The sequence below is a fragment of the Pholcus phalangioides genome, unplaced genomic scaffold, assembly GCF_987345545.1.
Source record: "Pholcus phalangioides strain wild (caught in Gottingen) unplaced genomic scaffold, Ppha-v1.0 ptg000015l_1, whole genome shotgun sequence".
NCBI lineage: Eukaryota > Metazoa > Arthropoda > Arachnida > Araneae > Pholcidae > Pholcus > Pholcus phalangioides.
In genome coordinates this window covers 86,252,890-86,277,126 of record NW_028301608.1, presented here as the reverse complement: position 1 = coordinate 86,277,126, position 24,237 = coordinate 86,252,890, and the positions used below count along the sequence as shown (strand labels likewise).

The 24,237-nt window shown below is 32.4% G+C and overlaps 1 protein-coding gene across 4 annotated transcripts in view; it reads right to left on the bottom strand.

The window, feature by feature from the left end:
* Window positions 1-7,670: 7,670 nt before the first annotated feature.
* The window catches only part of LOC149076935 (uncharacterized), a 28,444-nt gene continuing 11,877 nt past the window's right edge, over window positions 7,671-24,237 (bottom strand). Inside the window, exons 8-19 of one of the 4 annotated variants that reach the window (XM_089244660.1) lie at window positions 23,127-23,197; window positions 22,640-22,800; window positions 22,122-22,215; window positions 21,793-21,918; window positions 21,176-21,265; window positions 20,162-20,225; window positions 17,877-19,967; window positions 16,352-16,486; window positions 16,121-16,221; window positions 13,166-13,261; window positions 12,425-12,511; window positions 9,209-9,468 (exon numbers count right to left, since the gene is read on the bottom strand). In XM_089244660.1, coding sequence (XP_089100786.1) covers window positions 9,325-9,468; window positions 12,425-12,511; window positions 13,166-13,261; window positions 16,121-16,221; window positions 16,352-16,486; window positions 17,877-19,967; window positions 20,162-20,225; window positions 21,176-21,265; window positions 21,793-21,918; window positions 22,122-22,215; window positions 22,640-22,800; window positions 23,127-23,197 — 3,260 coding nt within the window. In that variant the 3' untranslated portion in view covers window positions 9,209-9,324. Of the gene's footprint in view, window positions 9,469-12,424; window positions 12,512-13,165; window positions 13,262-16,120; window positions 16,222-16,351; window positions 16,487-17,876; window positions 19,968-20,161; window positions 20,226-21,175; window positions 21,266-21,792; window positions 21,919-22,121; window positions 22,216-22,639; window positions 22,804-23,126; window positions 23,198-24,237 lie in introns of all 4 variants that reach the window. The other 3 variants (XM_089244657.1, XM_089244658.1, XM_089244661.1) reach the window with 3 other exon arrangements.

Sequence of the window (24,237 nt, the reverse complement as noted above, 5' to 3'; positions counted from 1 at the left end):
CAGCCCGTCGAAACAGAACATAGAATGCTACGCAGCTGCAAAGACGGTTGTTCTTGGCAACAGGACGAAGGGTGTCCAGCCAAACAGTACGTAATCGGCTTCATGAGGGAGGGCTCTATGCACGTAGGCCAATGGTCTGCATTCCGTTGATCCCACGCCACCGTGCGGCCCGAAGAAGATGGGGTGCTGAACATCGAGATTGGGAGCAACATGATTGGAGCCAAGTGCTGTTTACAGAGGAGTCCCGATTCAGTCTGGAGTGTGACACCCGACGTGTTCTGGTATGGAGGGACAGGGGCACTCGAAATAACCCCGCATTCGTTCGTGAAAGGTCACAATACAGACGAGCTGGTTGGATGGTATGGGGTGGAATCGGCATAGGCGGACGTACGGACCTGCATATCATTCGGAATGGAACTTTGACGGCCCGAAGGTATGTAGACGAGATACTGCGACCTCAGGTCATCCCTTACGCTGGAGCCATTGGAGATTCCTTTGTTTTCCAGGATGATAATACCCGACCGCATAGAGCTCGTCTGGTGGAGAACATGCTTGAAGCTGAAACAATACAGCGTATGGAATGGCCAGCGTGCTCTCCTGACCTGAATCCAACGACGCATGTTTTTTCCATATTTTCAAAGAATTAAAGCTTAATTCCAAATTTTTTTTACGTCTTTTTTCTGTATTGCGCATTGATACGCGTGTACTATCCATTGTATGCCAATACGTGGCTGTCTCGCACGGTTTTCTTCACTTTTTTGCTTGCTCCCCTAATTGTTTTGAGCAGTGTATATCTTTAGTCTATGGGTTTACCCGTATTTAACGCTGTTTCTCTCTTCCCCACTTTCATTCAGTTTTTTAATTGAAATATCAGAGAATACTGCACTTGGAAACGTGGATTTTTTTCTTGACACCAGGAGAGCCAGGGCAACAACTTTGTAACTGGGTTCTTGAGCACAGGGTGTCCGTATAAAAATATAACATTTGTATTTTAATGACTATGCTGCCCCTTCCAACATGAATGACATACCTTGAGTACTAAATGTTATTTGGATACTTTTTTCTAATTGGAAGTATGCCTCTAGGATCAACGATTCGCCAGTAAAATGTCATATGCCCTGTTATTTATGCACCCTGTATATTGTTTTTTTCTTAAACCAAAAAAATTGTGAATCAAAAGTACACTTCAAACCTGAATTTTTATTCAAACAGTTCAATATCAGCTGGAACAGTTATCGCTTCTTTCCTGCTCCAGACACTGAAATACATAAATCTGCGTTGACATTCACGCACACACACATCAAAATAATCAAAACCAATATGGTATGAAAAAATACAGAAGTGCCAGACGTGGTACCATGAGTTATTATGCAAAGGATTTACAGAGAGGGCACTTATTATGAACCTGATTTAATGACAGACAAAAAAAACTGCGCCAAAAAAAGGAAATAGATCCAAAATTGTTGTATACAAATTATATTAATTTATATAGCCTATATAGCCTAATTTAACATTCGATATGAAAATCTTTTATTCTTTGTTTCTACTATTTACGTCTTAGTGAAGCCTACACTAAAATATTGATAGCTGTTATGGTCGCAATTCATATTCACTAGAACAGAAATGTATTTAAAATATCCTATTTTAATTTATAATAGAGACAGTTGTGTTATATCACTAACTTAGTCACAAAATCTGAGGAAAGACGATCATGTTTCTCAGAAGCTAACAAGTAACTTAAGAGCTACAAAAACGAAAAAAGACAATTTGAGAAAAATCCATTGATAAAATTTCACTAAATCCTGATGAAAGACAATTTGTAATGCATGCTTTGTATTTTTTTCAAAAAAATGCAGGGCTGTTTTGAAATTATTTTTAATTGAAATAAAAATTCCGCAACTAATTCGTGCTGGCTTCCCCTCCCCCCACATATAGGCATCATGTGATTAAAACCCCATTAGGAATATTGCTTTCAATTCATTAATAACACTGAACAATGAAATTGCATCCGAAATGTGAAACTATACAATTCCTAATGATTTTAACCTGTCGAACACGAATATCTCCATGAAAAAGTTTTACTGACTAATTTTGGAAATATTACCATGTTGAAAAAAATGCTTCACAAGTGGTATTACTCGACAACAATGAAACTGTGTCAAATATGAAAATATATAATTCTGAACAATTTTGACCTGCTCAACACTAATATCGCCATCAAAAAGGTTTTATTGGCTCTTGTTTTTAAGGAATTGCCCTGAAGTTAAAAAGTGCTTTAGAAGCATTATTGTATGGTGAAAAAGTGGTAAGACCAATAGAACAACATTGCAAAGGAAAATGGTCTACCTCCACAATGACACTGACTATTGTTAAATAATTGTAAGAGATGCTCCGTATGCCCAGTACAAGAATAATGCAAAATGAAATGCATGTTAGCCACCGATAAATAAACTATATTGTGTTGTAATACATTTGCATTTCTGCGTATTTTTGTAGTGTTTTTATGTAAATGAATGTTGTGCCTCTATATATTGAAGACTATATATTTATGTTGTTTTTCCTGTATATCTATTTTTTCTAAATACTTATATATGTTGTGTTGTCAGGAACTTTCCTGACACAGGGGGTACAACACAAACAGTGGCATGACCACAGAAAAAGATTGCCACTGCAGGAAATCTCATATCGAGGGTAGCACACCAACCTCTGGGTGAGTATAAAAAAAGCTGCTGTTTGGAATCGGCAATAAACTGTAGGTCTGTCTAATTAGGCCTAGTGTAGAGAAAATTACCGTGGTGCAACAAAAATGATCAATTTTATGTTGTTTCAATGTATTGTTTTTTTTCTATTAAATTTTCAACTTCAGAGAAAACCGCAACCAGCTTTTTTAAGGTTAAATTTGTGTTAAGAACAAGGAATTACACAAGTAATGACTTTTTATTTTGGACGCAGAAAATTTGTTGTTCAGTGTATTTAATGCCATTAGAAATTGAAATCAATATTATTAATGGTTGATGTCCTCTAATACAGGGGTCTTTACCCACCTTTCTTGAGTTGTGAGCACTGCTTATGCTTATCATCGAATGAAGAGCACCTTTATCGCAACCTTGACATATATATGCCTTAATCCGCATAATTGTAATTCTTGAATGGAATTTTTATAGGGTGTCAATTGGAACATTGTTCAAGTGCTTGCAACAGGTTGAAGATGGCAGCTGTGATATAAAGTAGTGATAAAATATAGTACTCTGAATATTACGCAGCCAAACCATGTTATCATATTAGAGGACTTGACACACTCCACAAAGTGCTGATTGGCCAAAACGTCAATAATGTCTCATTTCAAATATAATCCTATATTTAAATAATGCATATTATGGGTATGTTCCGGAAAACTGACCACTAATCTTTAGTAACCAGTAGAGCCCCTTAGATGGTCAATTAAAGCAGATTATGCTGTTAACAGAGTGACACCATAAGAGGTAAAACTTATATTTATGCTTTCATAAAGAGAGGCTTTTGCAAAGTAACAATGAAAGAATGACATTGTAACAAGATTTGATTATATTCCACTCATATAAGTTCCTTTCCACACATTGAAACATCAAGACACAAATTTAATTAGAATTCAGACAAGTTTCAGTACCATTTAAAAAAATGATAGGCTCTCTGGAAGAGGGGAAAAAAATCCCCTATTGACATAATTATATCAAATATCTCTGATATACGTGACCAAAATGGTGGTGGTAATCAATAGCAAAAAAACACAGACATGTTTGAGGAGTTTGTTTTTCTCTTGCTGAGTGAGTGAACTATACATATCTTGTTTCAGTAATATTGCTGAATTAAAAAAAAAAAAAAAAACAATACTACTTGAAAAAATATCTATGCACCTTTGATATGAAATGCAGCGAAAAATTAGTGATCACAATATTTAACTATTGTTACAACAAAATAAATTATTATAAACATTAATGCATCAGAAAATTACTGAAAAAATAATAAGCAAATGAGAAAATTCTTACATTTTACAAAAAAATAAAAAATAATAATCATGGAAAATAATTCTGTAGAACTTGCAGTCTTATATACAGGGTGATTCCGTAATTCTCCTTACCGCATTTTACTGGTGAACTGTTGATCCTAGAAAGATCCTCCCAATTAGAAAAAGTTTCCGATAATGTTTAGAACTCAAATACATCATTAATGTTGTAAGAGGTAGTGTAGTTATCAAAATAAAATAAATAAAATAAACTTTTTATACGGACACCTTGAGCTCAAGAACCCAATTACAAAGTTGTTATCCTGCCTCTCTTGAACCCAACAAAAAAAAATTCCACGTTTCTAAGTGCAACATTCGCTGAGATATGATTTCAAAGATCGCAGGAAAGTTGAAAAAAAAAAAGCAAAAATCAACAAGCGCTTCTTTTCTTATTTATGCCATTTTTCCCAACTTTCCTCTGAATTTTGAATTCTAAGATCTTTTCAAATGTTGCACTTAAGAATGTGGAGTATTTTTCTGTTGGCCTCAGGAGAGACAGCGCATCAACTTTCTAATTTGGTGTTTGAAAACAGGGTGTCCATATAAAAAGTTTATTTACGTATTTTAATAACCACACAACCCTTTGCAACATGAATGATATATCTGAAACATTATTTGAATATATTGTCTAACTGGAAGTATGCCTCTAGGATCAACAGTTCTCCAGCAAAATATGGCAAGGGAGATCACCCTGTATAATGTACTCATGAATTAGAAATAACTATATTATTGTTAGAGTTATATCAGATGAACATCACATCTGAGGCTCACATTCGAGAATGTAAAAATTTTACAGTAAGTCCCAACTCATATGAGTATCAACAATCCTTTATACTTGGAAAAAGAAACTTTTTTTTGCTCAGGTACATTTATAATCCCTCAGGTACTAGTTTTGAAGTTATATAAATCTACTATACACTGTTCTATAGCAGATGCACTATATTTGATTAAATACGAAAATACTTGCTAAAACCTGAGAATTTTCTTTTATAATCACATCATTAGAGTGGAATTTTTTTCACATAAAATTCGGGAAAGTTTTAACTGTATAGGTATACTTTTATAAATTTTAATACTAGCAGCAAGAATCAATACAAGAGATAAAAATAACATCTTGTGTGCACAGATACTTTTTTATACACTAGCAATAATGCATTTTTGCCACGTAGAATAACATATTTAAAACAAAACAACATACTTAGTCTTACTGCAGATTTTGGCACTATGGGTGTCATGCATTGAGGATTCTCAGAAGATAACTTTATTAGCACACAGTCGAAAACCTCTCAGGAAGACCACCTTCATCAAATATTCATGAAGGTGTAAACACTTCAATGGCTCTTCATTTCCCCCGACACCAACAGGATCAATTTTAAATTGTCTTCCATCAACCTACCTCACTAATTCCTACTTTCCCTTGAGCAGTAATATTTCCCAATAATATAGCCTACAATTTGACATTTACTGTAATTTGATTAAGAAAAAATTCCCATCACAGAAACAATCTCATCCACATAAAAGCCAGTTCTCATCTCTTTCAAAATATAAGAAATATTTCATGAATTCTCTTAATTTGTGAGTATGGCAGTGATGAAATGGAGGTAGTTGAAAAGAAATATCTCAATGAATTTAAATAAAGTAACTTTCATAAACATAATACAGAAATAACAAGAAAATTTAGGGCATCATAAAGAATGAAGAGAAATCAAAAAGACAGCAAGACCTATGTTTTATATTCAAAAAGGTGAATTCAAAATTCAATGTCCACTTCTCAGATCCTTCACAGAAATATATGCGGTCATTTTAGATAAGTTTTGCAATTTTGGAAAATGAAATCAACTTTGTGTTCAACAAAATTTATTTAAATAATATTCCTTTCAGAAAATGACAAATTTCATAACAATTTTGAACTTAATGTAACAAACTGACATTCAAGCTGGGTTTTATATAATAAATTGGAAACATGGAGTAGAACAAAAACTTTATTTCTTCGCTATGACCTTTTCCATGTACCCCTGTATTAGCTGGCATACCTATATTTTCTGACATGCCGGAAGATTTTAGTCACATATTTCGAGTAATTTTTTTAATATCTGAACTCTAAGAATTGATAGAAATAAATGATTTTGATCTTGTCTGGTGTCTATATTCAGGATCCTTTGTGTTTCACAGAACTACGTTCAGAAAGTTCGTCATGTATGCTTTTGCTAACAAATCTAAATTTATTAAAAATGTCAGATACTAAGCACATTGGTTTGCATATATTAGATGAGTAAAATGGAAATATAAGTAGACTTCAAATTATTTTTGTAATCTTTATATTTAAAATTTGAATAAGCAGTGAAAAATTAAAGAATTGTACTGCAAAACATGTGTTTCTTATTCAAAAGTGAAGGCACATTTCATTAATCTTTGAACATGCAGAAAACGTGCAAAATGCAGTATCTGTATATCATATTAGGTGGACTGTAAATTACAGCAATAAATAAATCTCAATTTTTGTAATAGTTATCAAATTCCTGTACAAGACATTTGTTTTTCTATAAACCATTATTTTTTATTCACTCATTTATTCAGTATTTGAATAAATTGATATCAGCTTTTTGAATATACAGGGTAGACAAGAAGTTCTGAATACATTTAAAAAACGAATAAGTAATTAACGTAACAAATCAATTGAAATGGAAAGGTGCGGTTTGCTCTAAAATAATTATCATGACCTGGGGGGTTTTTTTTGATAAATTTAAAAAAAGTTAAAATTTTACTCATGCATGGCACATAAAATACAACACAGACAGCGCATAATTAATGGTTATGACAATTTGCATTACATAAAACTATCACATTTCAATACGAGTGCCATTTTTTGCTCAGGCTACATCTAAATGGGTGAAAGGGTGCTCATGTTGAAATTTAGTCGTTTTATGTGATGCAAACTGTCATAAACATTAATCATGCACTGTTTGAGTTGCATTTATATGTTATGCCAAGTTTTTCATTTTACAAGCACCACCTGCGAGTGAAATTTGAACTTTTTTAAATTTATCAAGAAAAAAAAAAAACTGGCTATATGTATGTATTTTAGTGCGAGCCACACGTTTTATATCAATTGGCTGATTTGTTATTAACTTTTAAAATGTGTCCAAAACTTCTTGTCCCTGTATTTTTTTATCCTTATCAAACCTTCCTTTTTCTGGCATTCCAGGAATGTTGCAAACTCGAACATTCAGAAAGCTGATGCCGCCCCCCAATTTTTATGGCATGGCCAGCTAATATTGGGGGATATATACAAGAAAACTTTACAGAAATAATATTAAAAATATGTTTCTAAATGCATGCAATGAAATAAACAGTCTAAATTTAGACTAGTGATTTCAAGAGAAAGCATCAAAACTGGTCATATTGATCAAAGCTTCTTTTACGACAGCACACATTTCAAGCCCTTAAAGCAGTGGTTCTCAAAATGTAAATTACAGCTCCTAGAGTCATCTCCAAATTTTGTAAAGAGATGTCATAGCAAACTGTTGATATTGATGTCTTTCTGTTCAGTTTTTGCAATGGTTCTTGATTAGACTATTCTGGGGAGCCGCAGATACATTTCTTACATTATGTATATATTTTTTTTTTTAATGGTCAATTATAGCATACAGGGGAAAAAGTATAAACATGTTACAACTGATGATTGTCATTAAATTCAATTCTATTAAATCAATATAACACATAATTTTTTTTTAAAAATATGCCATGTCCGATATAGATCACATATCCAAAAATGGGGGAAAAATACATAATTTTATACTAAATACTTTACACTATATATCTCATAAATATTTATATTTTTAAAACTTAATTTTGATAATAATTGTAATGCTTGAGGCTAACAAAAATGTCCCCCTTTAATGCCAATTAGCTATTTTTAGTAATTTCTCATTTTTATCATTTATACATGGAAAAGCTACTTGAATAAAACTATAACTGGTAACAGAACAAATTTTAATAAAATATAGCAATTTTTTCATCACAAAAGCTTTCATACTTCTCTGAATGAACTCCTTGGGAATTAAAAAATTCATTTCACTGAAAGATACAATACAGAAAAAAATTCCATGCCACTAGTATTTTGTCTCTATCAGATAACCCATTGATTCCCAAATAGTGTGCTGTTGCTTCCAGAAAACGTTAATTGATTTGCTTGAGGGGAGCCTCGCTCTTAGTAAAAATTACTAGAGAGGGACACAGAATGAGACACTAAGATCACAAATAAATTTTGGGGTGACCACCAACCTTTAAAAATACATTTTTAGAACATATTTTGACCATTCTGAGAGATCCTTAATAACATTTGAAGCTAGTATAAAAAAAGGTGTTTCCAAAGTTTGTTAAAAATAAAACTGTTTCATTATTTAAATTCATTTCAAAGTAAAAAATAAACTATAAATTGTGAAAAAAAATGAAATAAAATTGTCCAAAATCAAGAAACTTACTTTTCCTCATTACCAAAAGATGTTTTCAGTTCATTCAAGATACATTTACACATATATCCCAACAGATTTATCTTCCCCATCACAAGAGTATAACTTTTCACCACTTCCTCAAACGGGGGCAAAAATAAAATATGATGAAATCAAAACAAAACCACAAACAAAGTGTAGATCTAAAATAAGAAAAAATTGATGATCATGTATGGGTTCATGTACACCAACTTAATTGATTTATATAAGAATATAAGGATGTACAATAAATATCGTACACAACATTCTCAATTATGGTACGTGTCAATAATAATCAGAAGAATCAAATGAAAAAAAAATGATATATATATATATTTAGGTCAATATCTCTAACTGAAAGTCTACTTTAAAAAAAAAAAAATTACCCTTGGTCCTACTGGAACTTAAATATCAACAACATCAGCCATTTACATGGATGGAACAAAGAAATTTATGTACATCAATAAAGAGGAATATTTATATTTACACATATTTATATGTATATATATAATTCTCTTCAGTTTTTCTTCCATTTATTTACAATCAATCATGCTACAGTTACTTTTTCTTGGTTTACTCATCAGCAACAAATATTCAAATTCTATTTGTCCTTCAAAAACCCACAATTCCATACACTTAAAGTTCATTCATTCAAACATACATACGCAAGAAATGCTTTCTCTGCCATTTAAATCAAATTCGAGGAATTCAGACATATAAGGTCAAAACAATATTTTCCCAACTTCTCTTTAATCCTCAGGAAATCATTTATTACATGCACATGGTGATGGATTAATGCTGTCGGTAATGCCTATGGTGCTTGTTGAACATCTTTGGACGATATTTAAAGTCATTCTTCCTTTGTCTGTCATAATACTTGTCTTTGCGATACACTGGACAGGTTCTGTTATGAAATGGCTTAGGCCTCCAAGAACCCTAGGAATTTAAAGTATAAAAAAATATACAAGTTATAAATGCTTTATAACAAAACCTTGCAAGTGCCGATATCAGCATTTCGGTCAAAAACATTTGTTTCATATTTGAATTCTGTTAGTATATTTTTAACTCTCACATGGACATCATATGAGAACAGATATACGTTCCCTTGTAATAATTAATCAGTTGTAATTAAGTGTTCTGTTTGTCCGTAATCATTCAAATAGGTACAAAAGATGAAAAATAGGTCCCAGAAACTATTTTAAACATTAGGGAGTTTCAATGGAGTTGACACTGTACAAGTATAATCATGCTTCAATATTTCTTAAACAAATAAAAAAAACTGCACATGACAAGGTTTTTTCATAGATGGAAATTCTGAAAGCAATTGTAAATTTTCAAACAGAAACAAATCAAATGTGACTCTTGAAAAGCAATTTTATTTTTTTTTTGTTACTGATTCTAAAAATTGGGGGTTTCAAATATGTTGGAGCATAACAGATAGCAACAAGATCCAAATTGAATTACCACAATTTATTGATTTTGATAACTACAGTTCTACTGACATAGATTCATTCATTCATGACATACCACCTATCTTTAATAAATATAACTAGCCAGAGCAAGTCAACCAAAACAGCAAGACCAAAGCTAATCCTTAGCTAAGGCTCGCTCCAGACAATCCCCCATTGCTCACCAAAATAAGTTTAGAGTGAGACGACTCGGCCTGGCAGTTATATACATGCGTATTTCTCTTTACTATATTCAAGTTCTTCATGCATTTCGTGTCTACAACACAAGTGCGTACTCATATTGTCGTATTCATGTTGCTCACCAAATAAGGTGCTAAACGAGATGGCACGGGTGATCCATAATTGTATATATTCCCCACACAATATTTCTATTTTGTATGTTTTCATCAAATCCAGCGGAGTGAGTGAACTCAACCCAATAAAACTCATGCTTTCTTCTAGTCCACAAGTTATCAACCCCATTTGCTCACCAATAAGGTGTTAAGGGAGATGACTTGCCCAGATGAATATTTTATATTTCACAATAAGATTTTCATTTCATTTCGTTTTTTTTTTTTTTTTTGTATCCTGTGTATATAATATGACAAGTGTAAGATAACAGATGAGATGGCATGAGGCCCCCTCCAATTGCTTTTAAAATATACCTCCATCCCAATATGTGTACATTCATACGCCTTAACAAAACCCAGAAACTTTTCTCGAACTCCCAACCCTATCTCGTCTGTAATCACAACAAAATTTGTTAATCGCGAAAGTACCCAATTGTCCAGGGAAAATATACTATAAAAATCTTGTATGTTATGTTTTTTCTTCTTTTTTTTTGACACAAAATAAAGTGTTATGGACTCTGCCACGAAGCTGGGCTGGAAGAGATCTTGGCAACAAGATAAGTCTAGTGGTAAAGTTCTGTCGTTTATTCATTCATGACATACCACCTAGGATCTGCTTAAGAATCGGGATACAATCTTCCACAGGGTTGCGAGCTGAAAATCACTTCTAAGATAATTTGTTTTCGCAGAAAAAAAAGTAAATACTGAGGCACACTTAATTGAAACTGAATGCAGTCCGACTCTTATTGTAATGTTTTTTCTACACATATTAAACACATTATTTCTACACATATTAAACACATTATTTCTACACATATTTTCTACACATTTAGTTGAATTTTTTTTTAAATATTTAAAAAGGTGATGCTGCTACTTTTAAAAATATTCATGGAGTCTATGAAGATGCTTCACAGAGATTAACAGTTCGGTTGTTTCTATAGAGTTTTAAATCTAGAAGACGACGATCAAAGTGGATGACTTGTTAGAATGGATGCTATCATAAAGACCAAAATCAAAGAAATAAAACACAAAATAAAACAACCCAATTGAGTGTCTATTTCTCTACTTCTCAGTCAACAAATCCAGATTTGAATCCCAATCAGAACATTGAAGCATTCAAGTAGCAGTTCAGAATCAGTAAGGCACCCCCCCCCCCTCTTATGGATTTTCAACAAAACTGATAGAATTATGACATGAATCAATACACTGTTCATGTATTCTTGTGGCATCTTAGAGATGCTTGACAACTAAGGAACTTTTTTCCATAAACTGTAGACATAATCGGAGAGAATAGAAAAAAACCAGCACAGTTTATGAAAAAGTGTTTCGAATATTCAAAACTGAGTTCTAGGACAACTTTTCTTTCTTCACAACTCATTTTTAAACTTCAGAATGTTCCATGTTTTTCTCTGTGTCTTACTACACTCGCCGCACATCCTTACAAGTCATTGTTTCAAACGCCACAAAATATTTTTTGGCTTTCGAAAAAATCAGTAAGGTTGGTCACTAGCTTTATACATTGTCTTTGTTCAAAATCTGTTTATCCCTTGCAAACATAAGATGTAACTACTGTAGTACGAAAAAATATAAATCTTTAAGAACATATTTGAAAATTTCCATTATTTGCATGTTTTCCCCTGATAATTAATTTGACGAAAATAGTCTCTCACAACCCATAAAAGAATAATTAAGTCTTTTTATTAGTATTCAAGCTTATATAACATGCCTAATGCAAATCACAATTAAATTTGATTTAGCCAATAACGCAGTGTGTAAACAAAATACTCTATTGTCACTATACCACTTCTACAAGGAAATGGCCATACAAATGAAGAGAAAATACTATGAATAAACATGCTTTGGAACATATCTAAGTAAAATATAGAAACATAACAAAATGAATTCATGAAGTTCAAAACATGCACAGGACTGGGAGAAAAAACTTTCAAAATAATATAAAGCTACTATTTCCAATAGCGAATGTGTTGTTTGCAGGATTAAAGAGCGCATTCTACTCTACCAACTTTGTTCATCAAGCCAACTAAACACTGCAGCAACAAAATGCATGCCATATATAAATGAATCTTTTCATACCCAAGGAAATGAATCTTGAAAACCATTTCCATAAAACTTGGAATAGCCATAACCCTGGTAAAATGACTTATATGGAACATAGTTCTGCTTTGGGTTTTTATTTAAATGAAAAAAAAAAGAAAGAAAACAAAACATTAATATCCCACTGAAGAAGAAAGGGAAATTAAATGTAGTTAAATAAACACACGAATGTTTTCTTTAGCTTGAGTTGAGCTTACATCATTAAAATTACATTTCCATTTTGAATGAATAGTAAAGTAAATTTTAATATAGTATAAAATAATGAAAATTCAACAATAGGGTAGATATTAAGGTATTCAACTATAGATTCACTTGCAAGTATTTGTCTAGCAAGTAGAGGATAAGCAAAATTAAATAATCAAGAATGAAAAAAACAATTGTACAATATATTTATTTTTGTAATCTACTCGATTAAAAATTAAGATTATGGAAATTTGGTGCATAAGTAGTGCACATTTAAAGAAAAATTATGTGAAATAAAACTTTTGCTACAAACAGGTTATAATGTATTCTTCCATGTGTATATTTTTTCCCCTTAATATTTGACATTATGAATTGCTTCCTCATAATGAACACACTTTTTTTGCTGTTTTAGTGGATTTTTTTTCAAAGACATGAATAAATTAAAAACTAATCAAAAAGGTCTTATAGAATAGGAGAAAGTGTGAAATTATTTTCATTTAAAAGAATATTTTCTACATTTCAGAAAAAAATAAATACCTGAAAATCATTTTTGTTTCTCTTTCTTTCATACTCATCAAAAAAATTGTATTTTCTTTCATTATTATTCATGTATTTCTTCTTCTTTAGTCTTACCTATATTTAAATGTCATTATTATTAAATGGCATATTTACAATATTAAGTTTCGAACAGTGATATTATGAACAATCATTTTGCAATATTAAACTTATTTGTATAGACATTACAATTTTTTTTTTCTCTTTTCTGTAAATACTACAAATGGAAGAGAACCATTTCTTTTGCACAGTTAGATACAGATTACAAAAGCATACATATATATATAATCTTTGTCAAATTTCTATAAAACAAATCATGACACAAAATGGGGTGGGGGGAATCATGTGAAAGGGCTAATTAAATGAAAACAACTTTTGTGTGATGCTGATCTTTGGAAATTCTCAAGATTGACTCAGGAGCAGCAATATTGGTACGACCAAAAAAAATGTACTGCCACAGCCTGAAGTGCGACCAATTCACGAATGGCCAAGAGGTTTGGCCAAAGTCCAATTTTCAGAAATGATTCTGGCTTTGGCCAAGAAAAATCCACTTCATGAATTGTGGCCACTTCATTGAATGGCCAAAGTTTGATGTGCTGATGTAAGACTGTCTAGTAGAGGCCAAATTCTTTTTTTTCTCATCACCAATGTGTGATACATATATATATATACATAGTAAGTAGCTGTATTGTATTAGCTCCATGTAACGAGAGGAAAAAGAAATTTGAAAGAAAACTATATAATAGTTTTTCTGTCAAATTTTGAAAAAAAAAAAAAGATTACAGCATTGTTGCTGGGTTGCCATAGCTAACATGGGCATAATCATCACAAAAAATACTGCAACTTGACGATGACCCTGAATCACATCTTTTATCAGGCTGGCCAGGGATCACTGGTCACTTTGTGAATTGGCTGGCAAAAGCCCAAAGTTTAGACATTGGCCAGTGAAAACCACACATTTAACAATGCACTCAATAAATATAATCACCTGTACAGCAATATGGTACTGAATGCACCTTTCATAGTGTTAATACTGTGTGTACATAAACGAATATCCCAACTTTTAAGGGCTATTGAAAGAAAATTAAACAAAGTACAAACTTGTTGTTCATCGATTGAAAGTTTAAATTCGACACAGTTATAAGTGATCAATGTGAGCCCCATCAGCAACATGAAGGATATCGAGGCGGTACGATAACTTATATCACTCTTTTCAGCATGACTGGTGTGACGGTTACAAATGATGCAGTTATGGGTGTCTTAAGTCTGTCAACATCATTTGGTAGCGATGTAACAAACACCTGATGTTTGCTGTAGTCCCAGAAAAAAAATCGCACGGAGTGATGTCAGGGCTGCGAGGCGGCCAATGATGAAGAGCAAGGTGCTGAGATGCTCGGCAACCAATCCACCAGTGTGGCAATTTATCATTTAAAAACCCACAAACAGCTAAGTGCCAATGGGGTGGTGCACCATCCTGCTGTAGAATGAAATCACCTGATTCAACTGTGGTAACAATCAAATCTCTAACATATCCAAATAAGTAATTCCATTAACAGTCTTCTCATGGAAAAAGAACGGGACGAAGATTTTGTCATTCTATATAGCACAAAACGCATTCACCTTTAGTGAATCGCGTTCCACTTCAATGGTGGCATGTGGATTAGATGGTCCCCAGATGTGCACATTGTGGCGGTTCACTGTGCTATTTATGTGAAATGTCACTTCATCACTGAACACAATCTTGGACAGGAAGGAATTGTCATTATCGAGCTCATGAAGTACGAATTCACAAAATTGTTTCCTTACTGTTTTATGGTTTTCAGTAAGCGCTTGGACTAGCTGCAACTTATATGGTTTGAATTCTAATCTTCTCCACAACACTTTCCAGACCGTCATAACAGGCATTTGCAGTTCTTGGCTGGCACGTCGAGTTGATTTGCTCGGACTGTTAACTAAAGCGTTTCGAACATGCTCAACATTTTTGTCACTCACACGTGGGCAACCATAGCTTTTACTTTTGCAAATGCACCCTTCATCACAAAATTTCCGAAACCAACGTAAGATACTCCATCGATCGGATGGAGCAATTCCGTATTCATGACAAAATGCTGGTTGTACAGTTGTAACCGAGTCACTTTTCGAAAATTCAATCATACAGAATGCTTTCTGTTGAGCAATAAACATTTTAGCGAGAAATGAATTACATACGTTAAACTCACAGCATTCAGTCTGATGGTCTAGTGCTGCCATCTCTACCAATCTTCATGAACTTTCAACTGTTATATTTGATTTCCGATGAACAACAAGTTCGTACTTTGTTTAGTTTTCTTTCAATAGCCCTGCAAAGTTGAGATATTCATTTATGTACACCCTGTATATTCCATCTGTAACAATAACTCCTTTATAACTATGCGTTTATCCGGTCCCTTAAGTATTGCTATATAAGCAGTGCACAAATATCTATGGAAAGCATAGAAATTAAGTTTATATAAAGTGAACTTTCCTTGATGCAACAGTTAAATAGAAATTGTTTCTTCATGAAGGCTTTGTTTTTACTCAATTGCTAAAATGAAAAATTCACACATGAAGGCATTCAAATCCAGTCAATTTCAATCAGGAAATAAAAACACTTTCCTGATAGATGTATTGATTATCATCAATCCAAAGTCAAAATGACTTTTCTAAAAATTTCTGCACTCTCACTACAGCCAGATCGCTTTTTTTTCCTCTTAAAACCAATAAGAAAATTGAATTAATAGGGTAAAGCAGCCTTACTATTATTATTGTTTATTTGAGGTATTCAACAGAGCTCGGTTGTACTTTTGCTACAACAATTATTGAAAATCTGCAAAAATAAAAATTTCCTTTCCTTGCCAAGATATTTTCCTTTCCATTTGTTATTTGTTTGAAATAATTTGATGTCAAAAGATGGTTTACCTTTCCTCTGTCAATCTCATCATCATAGGAATCAAAATATCTTTTTTGATGGTTATTAGTTGCATGAATTTCACTTCTGCTAGATCCATCCCATGTGCCAACTGAAAAGTCAGAAAGACTTAAAATAAGCAGACAGAAAAGAAAACTTTTTTAAAATAACTGATTTAAAATAAAAGATATTTTTTTAAAAAAGAAAGAACTTTCTATTGCTTAAGGCCATAAGAAACTCACCCTCCTTGCCAAAGATATAATTAGGATTTCGCTGACTATTATCCTCGCTGTAATTAAAAGAAATGGGGCGACTTTCGCCTTTGTCTAATTTCTTCTTGACATCTTTGGTGAAATTTTCTGAAGAAAAGCTGTCCCCTACAAAGTTGATAATTTTTCATCTTTATGAAAATGTAACTTCCTCAATCATAGAAAACAATTTAATGAGAAAATTCAAGAGTATTACATAATTATAAATATTCCAAAATAAATATGTAGCAGAGATAGCAAACTTGTAGAAGCTCAATCAATAATGAACTAGCAAAAATACCCGGAGCTGCCCAAGTTTTTCTATATACTGGGAACATAAAAGAACTGACAAATGAGTAGAGAGATAATGTGTCTGAAATACATTGTTAGGAAACCATGATAAACATGGATTTGGTTATGTAACCAAAATAAACATTCTGAAAGTGATTGCTGAGACCCACCAACTACTGTTGTCTGACAGTTTTTCTACCAGTTACAGGCATTTGCCCTGCTCTGACGAACTTTAAAAGTAGCCTATCGTAGACTTAAGTTTTTTAAGAATGATGCACCTTCAAGAACACTTTCAAAAGCACAATGCAAAATGTGTAAATTACAAGATCCGACGTAAATAAGGCAAGATGAACCAGATAGTTTTACGGTGTTGTTCATCATTTTTTAAATTTTACTGTTTTGTTCACATTTTACTGTTCAATGCCAGTGTAATCATTTTTGACAAATGAAGCACTTCCATTTCTAGCTCTTTGCTGAGCATCGTAAATATTGTTTACACCACTTCATGCCTTAAAAATACAGAAGACAATTGAATGCTATTGGGTAGCATCAGAATCACCAAACCTAGAATAGGTCTATGTATGCAACTGCTTTCAAATGCAAACTGTTGTTTCACGTAATAAATACAAAATTATTTTTCCATCTAGACAGAAGTTTTTAATGATTACTATACTTGAACCCTCAAACTAACCAAATGAAAAATGTATCAATCAAATGGTCCACATACACCCCCCCCCTTTCCAAATTACCTTAAAAATTATACAATTTCTGCTTTGGCAGAATCATTAATTGTATTCTCTAACATTTGTAATATTTGGCAATATATCAATAATTTCCTGCTCAATTAAAATCAATTACAGAAATTTTGTCGATAGGATTTGTGGTAAAAAAATAGGAAAAGTAGGACAAAAACTAGAAAGCAGGACAAAACCGAGAAAGTAGGACAAAAGTAGGACATTTTACCAAAAGTAGGAAAAGTAGGACGAGTGGGAGCCCTGTTACTATAAGCCAGGCATATTAAAATAATCAGATTTTTTCATGTAATAGCAAGAGAATTCTCAACAGTTGTTAAGGTTAAAACTGAAAAATTTCCCCTCTCACAAAAATAATGATACCAAACTAGTGTTTGATTATTTTAATACATGTACTTTTTAGATTTAGAAAACTTGACATCAGAAAACTGATGAAATTCAAATTATAATAATGATAAAATCTAATTTGTCTTTACCTTTTGATAAAGTTTCTTTAGTTTTTTCAACCCATTCATATTCAATACTACTACTACAGGATGAAATTTCCTCAATGTCTTCGTCACTTTCACAACCCTCAGAATTCCTGTAAGAATTTTTAGGTGACTTCTTAGTCCTATGTGTTTCTTTATTTGACGAATTATGAGCATTATTAGCTTTTTGCCCTGCCACTGACACATTCTCATAAGATGAGACAGATGTAACACTACAGTTATCTTTACTAGATCTAGACCTTTTTTCATCTTTCTTAGCTTTAGTGGGTGTTGAATCACTTCTCAGTTGCTTGTCAGAGGTGGGGCTGTTGTGAATGTTATTAGGCTTTGATAGTGTAGATGATAAATGTTTTTCTCCTGCTGCACCATTCTTCAGAGGCGAGTGCTTTCTTTCATCTTTGATGTTGCTGTGCTCTGCTTTAAATTTTTTAGACACTGAACCATTGCTGTTTTCATGAGCATCATGAAGTCTGGTGGGCCGTTTCTCACAAGCATCCTTAACAACATCACTGATGGGCCTTTTATACGACTTCTGTTCTTTGACTTTGATGTTTTGCTGGTGCTGCTCGCTGTGGGGACTGACTGGTTTGTTTGGCTCTCCTGTTGAAGCGAGAAAGGAATCTTTCTGGGGGACATGAAATGGCTGGTTCTGAAAGTCATCTTTACCAGTGAAGGGTTTTTGAAAGTCATGCTGATGCCTTTCTTTGAATACAGGGGATCCAAGAGTTCTGAATGGAGTTGGGGGACGTTCAAATGGTTTTGCTTTGGATATTACTTTTCTTTCCTCTGATGGTTGGATGAAGTTACTAGACGTTTGTTGAACTAAATCATTAACCTTAGTATTAGTTGTACTAGCTACTTCATTATTACACCCATTCCGCTGTACTTGATCACTTGAATCAATTTTATTTTCTACCTTTCTACTTTTTTCAGAATTGTTTATGGCTACTACATTTTCTTTGACCTTTGAGCTGACTGATTTAGATACAGGTAGCTCATCATTACCATCCTCTGTTTTCTGTCTACTTTCATTTTTATGAATTTGGGTTTTATGATTCCTATCAAGAGATCGAACCTGAACTGTCCATAATGAAGTGTTACATCTATCTTTCTTTCGACTGGCAACATCTTGGTCTGCAACACTCCAATCTGTGGTAGAATTAACACTGTTAGTGCTTGATCCCGATGCTACTGAAGGGGAATGCAAACTCATATCTGTGGCAGTCCATTGAGATGTTGTTGCATTGACCTTCACTGAAGAGGCAGAACTAAAACCTATGTTTGAATCAAATATGTTGTCAGCAGAGTTAACATTAGAAATTTTCCTTTCATTATCTATTTCTGACTCTTCAAGGACAGATGCCTTATTGGAAACATCTTTGCATTTTGTGAGCTGACTTTTTTCTGATAGCAAGTCTTTCTTTGTTTCACACCCACCTGACAAAGAACTTAGATTTCGATTGTGTGATTTATCAACCTTTGGCAATGATTGATTATGACACATAGTCCTGTTTTTGAATGACTCTTTCAGATTAGAAGAAAGTCTTGACTTGGCTCTACATTCAATCACAAGATTTTTGTTACTATCACGTGAGGAAGCATTTGACTTCAATGAAGATGTCTCAGATTTTTGAGGAGTTTGTGAAAGGGAGCTTGGAGAGGAGATCTTGTTAACATTAGGAAAATTTTGATTTTTCACAAGGGAGGGACTGTTATCATTTTTGACATCATCAGATGAATCAGAAGAGTCTTCTATGTATGGCACCAATATGTTCCCATTCAAAACACTGTTATTAGATGCAGGGGAGCCTTGTTTGGATTTAGAATTTTCAGTTTTTGTAGGCTTAGAGTCCACCATCAACTTATTTGCATTTTCAGCAGGACCTACAGTGAAAGAGATCTTCTCCCTATTTTGAGATAGAGGCTGCAAGACTTGCTTCATATTGGCATTAGAAGAAGATCCATTGCAGAGACCACTTTTAGATTCAGCAATAGATAGCTTGGAGAACCCAAGTGGTATTTTTACAGATGGAGCTGGTCTTGCAATAGTATGTGATGACATACAATTCGTTCTATCTGTAATATATTAAAAAAAAGAAAATAAGTAAGACACACATAAATAACTTGGTCTGTTTCATGACAGACTCATCCTGCATATTAAAGCAACATCACGCCACCTCCTTCATTCTCCACCCATGCATGTGGATCACACTACAACCACAATTGAAAGGTTTTGGGGAGAAAACACACTTCATTAAATGTATGCTTACCTATATAGCCATTTTTCACCAAGTGACTATTCCTTGCAATAACAGGAGATTGTTCAGCAGGTTTCTGCAATTTAAGAAATTGAGGCTATAAAACACACACACACACAATTACTATCATAACTATATTATTAAATTGGTATTTGTTTATCAATTTAAATTTCCAAATAAGAGATACATACATCCTTAAACAACTGCAAAAAATGATAAACCTGAACAACTTTACTAGGTATAAAAAATATAGTTGCTGCTGTATGACACAAAGTGTTATGTAGATGCAGCGTGGCATTCATGTAACAATTTTCCAGGGCCTGGAGAAAGTTGTCATCTGAGAGATTTATTATTATTAATAAAATATATGTAATTTAATGCACATAATCACTAGGAGAATTCGATTCCCCCAGACCAAACAATAACACTATACACAAGATTATAAGATAATAATTAAAGATACTGTTATATGGGAGTTTCACAGCAAATTGATGAATAAGAATATACTAAATAAACATTGATAAAATACCTATAGGAAGTCTACCTAGAGTATCTGCTCATAAAAATGTTTTATTATAGGTAGATATTTATTACACATCTACCTATGTTAAATATACACCTATGAAAATGAATATCTATAGGAATAGTTAAATATGTCAACTTCTGCAAACACATGACTTTGGAATATGTATTTTTACTGCCAACAGAGTAATTATGACGCTAATGAAGTTGACTGCACATTTATATTTTATTTTATGCAAAGTTATTTTTTAACAAGAAAACTGCTCTATTTATTTTTCCCTATGTGTGACTTGCTAGTACTAATTCTAAGATGATTAATGAATTAAGATATATATATACACCATTTGGTCTTTATATTGAACATGTACCTTGCTACAGCTGAAAAATTGCATGAAAATGGCTAATATATGAAACTAGTACAAACAGATTCATAACAAAACAAGAAAAAAATATTTTAACAAGACTACAACAAGGTAAAATTATATGAAAGTCCATTACACTCACTTTTGTTATAGAATGTTCTGGGTTTGTTCTCACATAGAAAAGGACATACGCAACTTGGTTCAGAACCTGATTCACAGACACTTGTTGGACCTGATTAAAATTTAATGTGAACTTAGAGGAAAAATTTTCACGCTCAGTCTTAAATCAATAAATATTATGTACAATGTTTCACAATTTAGTGCATATCTCTATATAATAGTTTTACAATAGCAAATGAATATTTTCTCCTTATAACGCTTAATAGCAGAAAATAAATACAAGAATTATTTAAGTCATTACAACTTAATCAATGTAACTGATAAGTAAAAACATTATCTTAAAAATTTAAAAAACAGAAAAAAATTATCTTAATGTCCACTCTTTTTGTATTGAATTAAAGAAAATTACTATTGAGAACTCATACATCATTTCTATTATTCCTTTCCTTCTACTTTGTTCCTCAAACTTAGAATTGTATTCAAGATTTGTTTATAAGTGTTATCTTATTCAATGCACATATTTTGAATTTTTGTCCTTTATATACAAGTAATTCCTATTCATATTATAACATTGTCACGTAATCTTTGTCCTTTGAAAAGAAATTCAAATATATTTTCTGAAATAGAGTTCATACATACCCTCTGATCATCCATGACATACCAGAACCCATTTGAGCCTCTGACATAGCAAAAATAATGTCCAGAATTACAGGTTTGTCCCAAATGAACCAGAACTGCATTCAATCGATACAACACAGGCGGCCCCTTAAAAATAACACAAATATTCATCAAAATCTAAATAAATATAATTTAAACATCAGAAAAAATTTAAAACATAGTCAGCTTGCATATTTAGATTTCATGTGAGTTGTAATATACAGTTTTACATGTATACTCATTCGAAACAATGTGGATTGTTTAAAAACAGCGAAAATGTTAAGGAAGCAATCTTAAAATATTCAATATACCTTTGTCACAGACATATATGGCCGTAAATTCAGATTCTCTGGGTAAGATATATGTTTCGTGATTTTTCCACCACACATTCTATTATAGTCAAACCTAAAAAAAAGTCAATACTATCAAGTTCATATTTTTTTTATATTTAGTTTATATTTTCATATTCTATTTGTGGAATGAAAATCCTTCACCACATTTGATATCAAAACACCAAAAATTCAGTTTTTTTTTATGTTTGCAGATCCTCTAGCGCTTTTGCTGTTCGGATTGAACTTAGTATTTTATGATGAAAAATTTTGTTTTTGTATGTTTTGCCACTCTTCAACCTTTTGTCAATTTTTTGTCATCCTTTTTGATTCACAATGTAAGTTGACCATTCTATTATGATAGAATAAACTTCCCAGTGATAACTTTTTTTTTAAATTTTGTATATAGAATATCTAGCATTGGCCATATCTCACAGGCATTATTTTACTAGCAACAAGATGTGATTAAAATTTAAAATGAAAAAAAAAAAAACACTGACCTCTTGAATTGAAAAGTAGCAACATTAGGAGCTTTGTAAACTGTGAACTTTTTGTGAGCTGACACCTTCATTTTACATTGTGGACATTTGTAAGCATTCTCATTTTGTAAAAGCTCAGGTTGAATATATTTCTCTAATGCTTTTTCAAGAGTAACAACATTCTGCTGTGAGAAATTAAAAATAAGTGTCACAAACATTCTCACAACACTATAGACTAATAAATTGAAAAAAACTGCAAATAAGATATAAGTCAATATATAAATATATTGTATAAAAGAATGGATTCTGAAAAGAATGGAAAAAATCAAAGGCAATTTCAAGAAATTTCTGATAGAACAAAAAAAAACATTTCTCAATCACTATAAAGACAAATTATTCTCAGTAAATATTTCTTATTTCATTTAAATTTTTGGTTGAAATTTTCTCCCAAAATGCTGATTTTATACAAAATATGAAATCACATAAGAATACGGGGGAACAAGTTTACCTTGACATCAAGGATAAAATCCATGAAGTGGTCATAAGTGTTGCTTTTCTCTTTGCACCTCAGACAAGTTACTAAAATTATAAATAACAAATAAATGATAAAAATATGTTTAAAAAATTGTCACTAAAACATTCTCGACGGTTACCCATGCTTTTGTTTGAAACAACTGTCTCATAGATAATATGCATACCCTGATATTAGCAGGCATACTGTACAAATTGGGGAACACCAGATTTTTATATGTTGGAGTTTCGTCGATTCCTGGCATGCCCGGTAAAACGAGGTTCAATAAGAAGCCCATGATACATTCAGAAAACTGATATTAATCTGTATTAAATTCTGAATAAATACATGAATCGGAATAAAATGATAGTTTTAACTGTAGTAAACGTGTTTTATCCAGGAATTCAATAATAAAAATTAAATGTTTACTCATCACTCTACCCTAATTATCGCCAGCCTAATACAAAATACACTGTAATTTGCACTTTTTTTTGCATGTTCAGAGATTGAAGAAATATATTACAATATCGTATTTTGCAGTGCAATTTTTCTATTTTTTTGATTTGCTAATTTAAATCTTAAACACGATGAAAGAAAGCAAAAATACTTCAGTCTATTAATTTTTCCATTTAACTCATCTAATCTACAAAACGAATATGCTTAGTATTCAACATTTGCATTAAACCAAGATTTATGGTAGCAAAAGCACACCTAAAATTTTAACAATGTCCAAAATAGTACCTAAAACACATGGGATACTACAATACAGAGAACAGACAAGCTTAAAATCATCAGTCAATTTAATCGATTCTTAGAATATAGATATTTAAGAATTTCTTTGAATCTGTGACTCTGGCATAGCGGCTAATGCAGGGGAATATGGTACATGATTATAAGGAGGGACGTCTGAACGGGGACATCATGATTATAAGGAACAACAAGGGAATGTCTGAATAAAGTATATAGTTTGTGATTAAATCACTTCAATATGGTTGAAGGAATTTCATTTATATCTTTGGGGGGAGGGGAGATAAAGCAAAGCAATGACACTAAAAAAGACTAACTTGTCTTTGACTCAGGTTTCTTAGCTTTTCAATAAAATTGATTT